Genomic DNA, 12,248 nt, shown 5'->3' on the forward strand with positions numbered 1-12,248 from the left:
TTTTACAGATGCAGAATGTGAGGCACAGAGAGGTTAAATAACGTGCCTAAGGCCACCTGGCTAGTATGTGTGAGAGCCAGATTTTTTTTTTTTTTAAGTAGTTGGCTGTTTTATTTTTTATTTATTTTATTTTATTTTTTTCCCCTTCTTCTGCCTCCCCCCACCACCACTCCAGTTCAAGCCGTTGTTTCTCAGTCTAGTTGTGTAGGCCACAGCTCCTTGGCCCCTGCTGGTATTATGAACCTTGCGCTCCGCTCCCTCTGCTCATGGCAGCCCAGCTCCAGGGAGAGCTGGTGTTCACAATCTTAGCTGTAGAGGGCGCAGCTCACTGGCCCATGTGGGAATCGAACCAGCAACCTCTGCATTAGGAGCATAGCGCTCCAACCACCTGAGCCACCAGGCCAGCCCCCAGGTTTTAAATGTAGGCATTCTGGTTTCACAGATTGTACTCTTCACTGTGCTAAGCTATCTTTTACGATTATCTTTTATCACTGTGTTGTGATTACTGGTTTTCATGTCTGTCTCCCCAGTTAGACCTTTCAACATCTTGATGGCTCCAGTTCTTACAGTGCCTAACACACAGCAGGCACTTAATAAATGTGTAACAAATATATGATGGATGTGCTTTATGTAAACTATACAGCATCATATAAATGCAAATTATTATCACTACCACCATATGCATTTTGTAAATCAGAATGTAAAACTTACCAAGGTTTTCAGTTTTGCAGTTTCTTTTCTTAGCTCCTAGTTTTCAGGTTGGCAGCCTGAGGTATATAAAATGGTAAAATTTAAGGGTTGACAGTACCAAAATTAGGTTAAATATAAACCCTAGTTATTGGTCCCTTCGTTAAGCCTGTTTGGTCACACATTCTTTGCCATAATATTATGGCTTGTTTTATATAATAAAAGAACAAGATCAGAGGGATGTAAATGATTCTTAGTACACTTGCTAAAATGATATAGCAGTTTAGCATCATAAGTAGTTCAGACCTCCATGTTACACCGTAAGTAGACTGAAAGGTTTCTTACTCTTAGAGATTATTTTTAAGGAAAAGACAGGACATAGTGAGATTTCATTCATTACAGGCAAGTATTAAGAAAAAATAAAGCTTTTAGTATAGACATAGTTTTAAACTATTTATTTACTAGATAGGGAAATTAAGTAATTATTTCACAAGGAACACATTCTTGTAAAAAAGTTTTTAAAATTACAATTCAAATATTTTCAATTTTAATTTTAGTCAGTATTGATATAGGACTTAATATAGAATGGTTTGTGCTTTTGATTTTATCCTAATTCCTGGTATATCTTCCTTTCCTACTTTTATTTTTTTCCATTTAAGTTTTCTTACTTATTTTAAATTTCTTCTTTCTTGCTTAATTGTATATTTGTTTTATTAGATATATATTTCAAAGATATAAACATAGGCCTACAGTTGTTTGCGGTCATATAATTTGACCCCTGTAAAGCACAACTCTAATCATATGAGTTCTTTCTGTAAAAACTTTTGATGGTTCTGTTTTGCCATCCATATTAACTACAAACTTTTCATCTCAGCCTTCAAGGTTGGCTACAACATAGCAATAATTTTTACCATCGCTCCCTTCCACAAGCCCTATAGTCTAGTAAAACTAAACAACTTAAATTGTCTCTTGTTCAGGAATATACCCCATTATTACCCTATTCTGATTTTCCTTCACTAGAAATGACTTTCTGCCATGAAAACTGGCCTTCATTTCTACCAATCTAAAACCTACCAGTCTTTCAAGCTTTTCTGAAATGTACTATCCTATGCAAAACTTTTCCTGATTTCTCCAACTAGATGGGATTTCTTTCTCTTCTAAGTTTTCAGATCTTCACTATTTTTTTGTTTTTACTCGTATTAAGCACATAGTTAAATAATGATTTGACCATCCAAAGACTTTGAGATTAGTTGCTATTTGGCAAAAGTCATTAGCATCCTTTCCTAATGAGAAAGAAGTGAGTAGCCTTCTGCAAAAGTAGCACAGCTCTGAATAAATTGCCAGACCATTACGATCACAGACCTAAATTTCATCCTGTCCATTCTTCCTACTGGATCATTTTTTGGAAGCACTTTGCTGATATATATTTATCTTTCCCTCCTTGTTCCTTTCCATTTCTTGGTAGTTTTAGTTTTGGCCTGATCCTCACAGGTAGTTGTATGCTTTGGAAAGCTCTCCATTAAGCAGGACCAGGGTCAGGCAGTGCCTTGGAAGTCAGTGGAAGTGCTTCTAAAGGAAGTGGAGTAAGCAGAGGTAGCATTGATGTACCTTACAAGGTTGCCCTTTCAACTTGAAAAGACTCATCCCAGATATAACCTTTTTTTAATGTATGAGGAGGGTGCATAGGTACATAACTTTAATAGAAAAAAAACTCTTGAATTTGTCAAAAACTATTAAAACTTTTCGTGGAACAAAATTAATTGTTTTCTTTTTAAAACTGAATTTAAATAAACACTCTTGAAGACTGTAAACTTGTTTCGTAATCCACTTGGAAAAAAGTGGCATTGAAAAAGGCACATTCTGGAAGCTGTACTTTACTAGCTATAATATACTGTCATGTTCTCTAATTTTTTTTCCTAAAATTGTGTTTTCTCCCCAGTAGCTGGTCAAGCTATTAGAGTACCAGGACTGGCTGCTTCTCAATTTGTATACCCTCTAACATAAACACCACATTTTTTCCTAAGTTGTATACATTAATTATAGCAATATGCTTAGGACTGGCCCACTTTCTTTTGGAATTTATTTTATGAAACAGTAGAAAATGATCTCTAAGGACAGATGAACTTGTGTTATTTTAATAACATAGATGAATGTAAACAGCTTTAAGTACCAATGAGGGTTATTTCTTATTTGCTTTTTCTATCTACTTTCAGGTTCTTAGAATTCAATGTATTCACCTAGAGATTCTTCTGAAAAACTAAGTTAAGATGGTTTATAATAAGTTAGAACTGAGGATACATATTAAGAGTTGGATAATGGAACATGGAAGGTTCTAATTTCCCTAATGTGTTTTTGGTTTTGTAAAGGTTACTTTATTTTGCCCTTAGGAGCTATTTTAAGTTTTCTGGAAAGAAAATAAAGGAAGATTATTACCAAAACTCAAACAGGGGAAAGGTGCCAAAATCAAATGACGAAAGTAAAATGTGGGCAGACAGCCCATGTGTGTTTCAAAGTGAACGATTAGACTGCATCTTCTATTGTGACAGTGAGATTTATTGATGTTTCTGGGAGTATTCCTGATTTTAATAGTGGCGAGATGTCGCTTTCAGGTTCACATGGGAATGCATATATTCGCACCTCATTTAAAATAGAATAAAGCATTTCATTTCTAATTTTTAAAAGAAAGAATAGTCTTATTTGCTAATTTATTAAGTAGAGAATTCCTTGTGAATTCAGCCTCTTGTCTTTGATTTTTTTAACTTTTCACTTAGATTCTGTCTCTGCTGTCTAGCTTAAGACTGAGACAATTGAGATATATAGTGTGTACACATCTACATATTCATAAAGAGCTACATTAGCGAGGTTATGCTGCAGTAACAAACCGCCCTCTAATCTTGGTCGCTTAAAACAATAAGGATTTCTGGGGATGTAGAGTACAGCATTTGGAATATAATCAATAATATAATAGCTGTGTGTGGTACCAGGTGGGTATTAGACCTGCTGGGGGGATCACTTCGTAACTTATACGTCTAACCACTATGCTATATATCTGAAACTAATATTATATTGCATGTCAACTGTAATTGAAAAAAAAATTTTTAATTAAAAAAAATGAAGGATTTCTTTCCCACTATGTGGCCATGATCGGTCAGCAGGGGAGCTCTGCTCCTCTCGCTCAGTGATTCAGGCTGAGGGAACACACATCTTGCACACTACTGGTTGCCATGCTAGGTCCAGAGTTCTCTCATTAGCAATTAAACACAGTAGCTTAGAAGTGACTCATTTATTTCACATCACTTATTTCGCAACATGATGGCCAGAACCAGTCCTGTCCCACGAAACTATGGGGGGCCAGGAAGCACAGCACTGCCTGTGCCAGGGGGACAGAGCTGAAAATACTTGGTAAACAGCACCATCCTTTTGGTCATCAGATATTCACTCTATTCTGTCTCACAGGCAAAATACACTCTCTTCCTCCCCAAGGTAGGGAACCCCAATGTCTTATCCCATCTTGGCATCAAACTCGAAGTCTGTGATCTCTGAGTAAAGCAAGGGTGTGATGATTGGTGGCCTACTTACGAGGAGATGATGCAGAGTGGTTTCTACATCACGTCCAGATGTTGCTCTTCTTGATCCAGAGACCCATGAAAGCAATTGGCAAATGATCTGCCCCCACATACAATGTACAATTGTGACTAACGGCAGGATAATTAAAAACAAAAAACAACCCTCCCGTTTTAAAGGCCGCCGGGGAACAGGCGACATACAGCAGTCAATGGACTGCAGCAAATTCTGGAATTCCTGAGCAGTCATTAAATGGGCCCCCTCCAGCGGTGGGGAGTATTCTTGAATAGATGCTGATTTGGCTTCTTAGCGGTAGCTCACTTGTCTGTTTTTTCTTTGCTCCCTAGCTTCATCCTTTTGGATCTTCTTTTTTTTCTATTATCGTCCTTGGCTATATCCAAAACGGGCAATGAGGAACATGCCCCCTGAGGGGGATGAACAGCTTTCTTAGGCACTTCCTGCCATAGATGCTTGGGAACCCAAAAACCATTTTAAGTATTGAATAGTCACAGCCCCTTTTAGCCTAGGCTGGTGTTCTTCTGGCAATGTAACTCTCAAAAACTTACTTGGCTTTTTATTTATTTGTTTCCGGTCAGCTCCATGTTCCTTAGCCACATCCATAGTTCTTTTCTAACCATATATCTTAGATTTGCTGCATAGCTCTGCCTTATTGGTCCCATACTTCTTCCTTGACTTCATTTTGAGTACAGATACTTCTGCTATAATTCCATATATGCATTCCTGAATTCTGCAAAATTATACACTGAAATAAACAGAGTTTATGCATTGGGACAGACACTCAAAATCTGTGGAACACTAACCCGTGCGCTAACAAAAACAATAATAAGTATAATAAAAACAGCAGCGTATTAAATCTCCACTGGCCTGTGCACCCAGCATCAGTCAGTTGAACCTCTATAGACTTAATCCCGTGGGTGGTTATTTCCTCCTCTGAGATTTGGGGTCTTGAAAATATTAGCTTACAATAGAGACCAGTTTCATTACAATAAAAATTTTGGTCTGTGGTATGGTAGAGGCTTTAGCAATCAGAAACTTTCGTTTCTAAACACAGGAGTAGAAACATACTCTTAGCTTCACCAGATATAAAGTGGAAAGTGTAGTGGCCCATGAAGCAGCTGACCACTTGCATTAAAGGAAGGTACAGAAGTAGGATGTTTAGCTTTTTAAAGGTCTTCATATGTTGCTATGGTTTTGTTTGTTTGTTTGTTTGTTTGTTTTTGAGACAGCTTTCTCCTGATCACTTCAGATATTAACTTGCAGGAAAAAATCTTGTGTAAACCAACGTGACTCTTGTGTTACTGACATCATTTCTCTATTTACTAATAACATTTGAAACATGTCAGGAAATATGGTTTGTAGCCATACAGATTAAGACACTGCTTTGGTGAGAAAACCTCATCTTTAGTCTCATTTTAGAAAAGCTATTTTATTGGGGCCCACCTTAATCGATTGGGGTATTTTATCAATGGTTATGAAGGCCAAGTCTTCACTGGGCCCTGCCCCAAGACTGAATTCTAATTAGCATTTGTAGCTCAAAGATCTTCTTAGTTTTATGTTAAGTACTTGCTTCTAACCCTACAAATCGCTGACTTTTCTGGACTCCTTTTATTCCTGATTATAAACAGATCAATTATTTTCTGGATTCATCCTTCTCATATAATAATTTGTCCAATGCAGCCCACAGTAACCAATACTATCTCTGAATAGTCCGTTTTCACGCTAGAGCTATAAGTTCTGTGGCATAATGTCTATATCTGAGATAATTAGGTGATAGTTTTACCAATAATCTTACCACTGCGTAGTATGAGTTGCTATCCTTTTAGCCTCCAGTAACAGTTTCCTTCCCTCCTCCTACCTAGCTCCTAAGCCCTTTCCATATATTTTACTTCTTTTGATAAGACAGCACCCTACTTCTGGATTCCACTTGTATCAGCTAGGATAGGCAAGATGATGCTGCAGGAGTAAACACAAGATCTCAGTGATTTTAACAAACACACTCTGGAAACACACACACACACACACACACACACACACACACAGTTAAATTGTTAAAAACTCCACTGTACTGTGCATATCCTGTAGGTTATTTTAATCCCTTGAACCCAGCTTGATAGCGGTGATCACCTTGAAGATTGCTGGTCCCCGTGGCAGAGGGAAAAGAGGTCTGGAGGATCTCATATTGGTTTGAAAATGCCCTGGCCTTCTGTGTCTCATATTTACTCATGATTTACTGGCCAGAAGGAGTCAGAGGGCCCCACCCAGCTACAGGGAGGGGGCAGGGTTAGAAAATGCAGCCCTACCCCGCACCCAGAAATATTTGGGAAGAATGCATTTATGACTACCACAGAGGATTTCTCTTCATTTACTTTTCTTTGTCTTCCTACATTTTATTTAATTCCTAGCTTTTGCTGGTTAATTGAAATTTACTGTCTCTCCTCCCCGGCTTAATTTGAGATAATTAATGTAAGTTTATTTAACAGTACTTACAGTAGTTTATCTTATTTCCATGGGTCAGAAGTTTTGGCACATGCAAAATAAAGCTACCAGGATTTTTCTACTTAAAATATGAGGTATAAAACTGTTGCAAAAAGATACGTGGTTACAGGAATAATTGATTTTAAATTGTTTTTTGGAGTGCCATGTGTCACAGTAGAAATAGAAAGACCAGGAGCTTTGGAGTCGGCAGGCCTGGGGTCACACATTGCTTTTGTTATTGAATAGATCTTACAAGTTAGTAAGCCTCTCAGAGGCATAATTTTTCTCACTAATAAGTACAAAAAAGTATAAATATATCTATTCAGATATCAAGTAAAACATAGTGGCATTTATCACCACTCCTTTCACTAAAACGAAAGTAAAATAATTTTTTAAAAGAAGAAATCCATAAAGAGAAAGAACATGGAAGATAAGAATAGTTTAAAAATCAACCCCGTGTGGTAGATGAGGGTAAAAGGGATCAAATATATGGTGATGGAAGGAGAACTGACTCTGGGTGGTGAACACACAATGGGATTTATAGATGATGTAATACAGAATTGTACACCTGAAATCTATGTAACTTGACTAACAATTGTCACCCCAATAAACTTGTAATTTAAGAAAAAATCAACCCCAAAGTTTTGTGGTAGTTATTAAATAGAAATAATTAATAAGGACCTTTGCAATGCATGTGCACATTTGCATTGCACATTGCACCAAAAGGAAAAAGCAGTATTTTTCCTTTTGTCAACTAGACAGGGTATGTGCTTGCAGTAATAATCATATGACCCAGAGGTTAGGTGGTTGGCTAAACAGCAGTGTGAGGTATATCACAAAGCAAATTATGTGCCCTTCTGATCTTTTTTTTTTTTTAATTGATGGTTTTACTTTTCTTGGAACCATATCAACCTGATGGTTACTGTTTCTTAGAATTTAGACTTCTGTGCAACTGACACATGAAAAATCACCCAGTTATTGAGTAGATCTAGTGAGCTATGCATAGAAAAAATTTAAAAATACTTTGCAACTTTGAAATTACTCCAATAAACCTGAAAACAGTAATATCTATAGTAGTATCTATACCTAGATTATAAATTATTTAAAGCCAGGGACATTTTCTCTCCCTACAGGATTTAGATCAATTAGCTGTTTTATTTTCCTGGTCCACAGTGGTTAGTTAGCCCACTACCATTTTTGTTCTATGAGCTCTCATTTTGGTGGGTTGTAGTGACTAATAATGAAAAGAAAGCCAGCCAGCATACAGCTCTTGCATGTTTCATTTATGACACATATTACATAACAAGACTGTAAACTTCTTGTGGATAGAGACCATGTACAAGTGTATATTCTGACATATCAGTATGCCCATAGCATGTAGGATAATGGATGCTATGCAATAGTAGCTGTACATTTAGATGTCATCAAATATGTACTGAACACCTAGGCACTGTGCTAAGGATATCTCAGTGAACTGGATGGATAATGACTCATGTAACCCAGTAAAATAATGGCCCACACTGAACCATTTAAGCAAAATAAATATATCTTTAATTATTTTAAGCTGTGTTTGTTTTATAAGTTCATGCTATAAGAAGGAAATAGTGGTGTCTGACCTTTTTTCCTCTTTGTTTTTCTTTGTAGATAAGATGCTCCAAGTCACTTGGAGCTTTCTTCAAAAGAAAAGTCACTAGTGCTCTGCTCTTGCCATAATACCAAACCTTTTGACTTATGCTTTGGTGCTGCAACACTGGAAGAATTGCACACAGGTTCCAGGAATACCTATTTTTCATTTGATTCTTTGTGGATGGAAAAAGATTTGAGTCTTGATAATTACCCTGTTTTAAAGCTATTTCTCTGTAGTCTGAACTGCTTCATAAATTGGGCCACTTACCAATGAGCCACACAGCCAGTTCCTGTCAGGAGCTGGATGAAAACTGTGCTGTGCATGTAGCAGGGATGGCACAGGAGGATAGCCGTCGTGGTCAAGTGCCATCTACCTTTTATCATGGTGCCAACCAAGAACTTGACCTGTCCACCAAAGTGTACAAAAGGGAATCAGGAAGTCCTTATTCTGTGTTAGTGGACACCAAGATGAGCAAACCGCATCTCCATGAAACAGAGGAACAGCCATATTTCAGGGAGACAAGAGCAGTGTCTGACGTGCATGCTGTTAAAGAAGACCGGGAGAATTCTGATGACACAGAAGAGGAAGAGGAGGAAGTCTCTTACAAAAGGGAGCAGATCATAGTGGAGGTAAACCTTAATAATCAAACATTAAATGTATCTAAAGGGGAAAAGGGCGTCTCTTCTCAGTCCAAAGAGACTCCTGTTCTTAAGACACGCAGTGAGGAGGAAGAGGAAGAGAGTGAGGAAGAGGCCACAGATGACAGCACTGACTATGGAGAGAACGAAAGGCAGAAGAAAAAGGAGAAGATAGTGGAGAAAGTCAGCGTTACACAAAGGAGAACGAGGAGAGCTGCCTCTGTTGCCGCAGCTGCCACTTCCCCTACTCCCAGAACCACAAGAGGTCGTAGGAAGAGTGTAGAGCCACCTAAGCGTAAGAAGCGGGCCGCAAAGGAGCCCAAAGCACCAGTCCAGAAAGCTAAGTGTGAAGAGAAAGAGACTCTGACCTGTGAGAAGTGCCCCAGGGTCTTTAATACTCGCTGGTACCTGGAGAAGCACATGAACGTTACTCATAGGCGCATGCAGATTTGTGATAAGTGTGGCAAGAAGTTTGTCCTGGAAAGTGAGCTGTCCCTTCACCAGCAAACAGACTGTGAAAAAAATATTCAGGTAGGTTTCATCACCGAGAGGGCAAACTTTCCAGGATAGAACCTGGCTGTTCAGACTCTCCTGGTATCGCCCAAGAGAATAAACACAATAGAGGCTGAAGGGACAGATTTCACCAATTTCTGTTTTTAAAAGCTCCGGCTTTGGTCTTTTCAAAACCCAAGCTTAACGTTGTATTTCACAAGCATTAAATATAACCGATGCTGGACTAGTGGGAACCCAGGTACACTGGAAGGGGGATCTGTTAGAGGTGCTTCCCAGGAGGTAGAGTCAACACCGACTTTGCACTGAGATTCACTGTGGTGGGACATGTAATATATTCATTCTGGCATCTTCTCTGTCAAGGTGGGAAATAAATACTGAGCAAAGTTCAGGAGTAGAGAAAGGTCCCTTTCTAGGCTTAAAAGGATGCCAGATTCTAGAGCAGCTGATGGGCACAAAAACCGTAATGACTGAGACCGGTGGAAATGGAAGACCTCCAGGAGTGAGTGTGCTTTTACCAGTGGAGAGATGACAACACTAAATTTGTCAAGAGGCTGAGCCCATGGGAATATGCAAACTTTAAACAGAGGCTGAGCTGGTTGAAAATGTTGCCCACTTGGCAGTAGGGTTATGTAATGCTACTGTGCCATTTTGGTAAGGTAACAAAACATGGTATGCAAACCAGCCTGGTGTCTTGAAAGGACTGTGCTGTGATAGGTTAAGAGATGATTATATTATGCGAGTGAATTATATTATGTTGGGCTTTATTGGTTTGTACATGTGAATGCGTATCAATGAATATTTATAAAAGGTAAGTCTATTAATGTCTCCATATGTAAAATAGACATATTTTGTACCATATTTAAGCTAAATTTCTTTTAAAAGATGAAATTGTTTTTTGGTTTGTTTCCTGGAGTGCTACTTACTTTTCACATTTCCTCTTGCTTTTTTTGATCAACAACTGAGATCATTGCTTTACTTGAAAGAGATTTTTTTAAAAAATATAATTTACATTTGCTGAAAATTCACTGCTTTTTGATTTGCCAGTTGTGACTTGATCTCCCAAACGCTGGGTAAATAAAAGAAGACTGAGTCATGATGCCAATACCCTCCAGTAACTGCCAGTGCCCTGCTTGGTGGTGACTTCTCCAACAGTTCGGGCCAAAGGGAGTGTGATTCAGTGCTGCACCCTAGGGGTGGAACTTAGGCTCGGCAGTGATTCAGTGCTGAAAAGGGGTATCTTGATCTTGACCTTTATATAGCTTTTTTTTAAAAAAACAAATTTGCTTTATTAAGGTACAGAAACATTTAATAAATCTTTTTTGTGACTTTCCTCTCTATTCCTTACCATTATATGTTTAAACTTGTGTTTAGGTTTTTGGATGCCTCTAAATGAACTCTTTAGATTTCCTAAAGAACCCTGCTTTGTTCTTACGTATAGATCCTAATAATCCTGATGACCTATAGCAAATAAAAATTAAAACCTTGCCCCAAAAAAATGGTTCATAAGGAGCTGTCTGTGCTTTTCTCGAGCAATATCCAGCCAGAGGCTTATCTTTTTAACTCTTCTCAGAGTCCTTGTTTTCTTGAAGTGACAGTGATGTTAAGAGATCTTTATTTACAGTGAATACCAACTTGTTCCCTTAAGTATCCCAGGGTCTGATGGTTACGTAGAACTTCCTAGTATTGTTTTGCTTTAACCAGAATCATTTTAGTTTGATACACTTTGTGCCTGATACTCTAGACTATTAATAATTCATAATACAAAGAGCTAGGAAATGTTGCATGTGTTTCCTATAGATGCTTATATGAGAGACGCGGAGCTGGGCTCTAAGGGGAACGGGAGAAGGATCCTAACAATGTAGAGGTTACATTAAATTCTGCCTGAGGGAAATACTTAGATTTGAGAAAATACAAAATCTCAGTAATTTGTATTAATGAAGGCTCTAAATACATTCTCTGATGTACAAAAACATTGTTACACTTCTACAGCTCTGTAACCATTAATGTGTTTTACCTTATTTTTATTTATGCTAATTTTAAATTAGTTTGTAATCTATGGTAAACACCTATTATACTGCATAGTGACCCATGTGTAGGAGGCAACTCTCTTGGTAATCCATATATTTTTTAAAAACTTGAAGGTTCTTTTTATTGGTACAATACAAATTTGATAAAAGCAGTTAATTCTTCGATATTAGTGGCACTTTCCATTTGTTCTTGTCTTTTTGCCATTGTTTTCATACTCCCAAAGTGTCTCTAAAAGGTGCATCTTAGAAACTAGAACACACTGATGGTGCTGGAACGTGGACTCCATGAAGGAATAGCATTTGTTTGGATTCTGGCCTTGTGCCATGAATTGAAAGCACACCCATTCCATCTGCCAGTAGGCAGGTTTGGCTTTTGGTGAGCCCCTGTAAATAAAGATTATTTCTATTTATCCTGCTCAGTGTGTTTCCTGTAACAAATCATTCAAGAAACTCTGGTCCCTTCATGAACATATCAAGATTGTCCATGGATATGCAGAGAAGAAATTTTCCTGTGAAATTTGTGAGAAGAAATTCTATACCATGGCTCATGTGCGGAAACACATGGTTGGTAAGTTTTGTCGGCTGCTTTTCTCTCACACCTATAATTTTCCCTTGTTCTTTGGTGAGTTTTATGCTCTAGATTGGGCAGGCTATGAGGAACTGCCTTACTTTAGTCACTTTTGACTTGTTGAGACT

General features: G+C 38.0%; 1 protein-coding gene across 2 annotated transcripts in view; it reads left to right on the forward strand.

The window, feature by feature from the left end:
• The window catches only part of ZNF652 (zinc finger protein 652), a 53,973-nt gene that overhangs the window by 28,418 nt on the left and 13,307 nt on the right, over window positions 1-12,248 (forward strand). For both annotated transcript variants that reach the window (XM_033089895.1, XM_033089896.1), the window contains exons 2-3: window positions 8,392-9,543; window positions 11,973-12,120. In XM_033089895.1, coding sequence (XP_032945786.1) covers window positions 8,644-9,543; window positions 11,973-12,120 — 1,048 coding nt within the window. In that variant the 5' untranslated portion in view covers window positions 8,392-8,643. The remainder of the gene's footprint in view (window positions 1-8,391; window positions 9,544-11,972; window positions 12,121-12,248) is intronic.

This window comes from Rhinolophus ferrumequinum, chromosome 21 (genome assembly GCF_004115265.2).
Source record: "Rhinolophus ferrumequinum isolate MPI-CBG mRhiFer1 chromosome 21, mRhiFer1_v1.p, whole genome shotgun sequence".
Classification (NCBI taxonomy): domain Eukaryota; kingdom Metazoa; phylum Chordata; class Mammalia; order Chiroptera; family Rhinolophidae; genus Rhinolophus; species Rhinolophus ferrumequinum.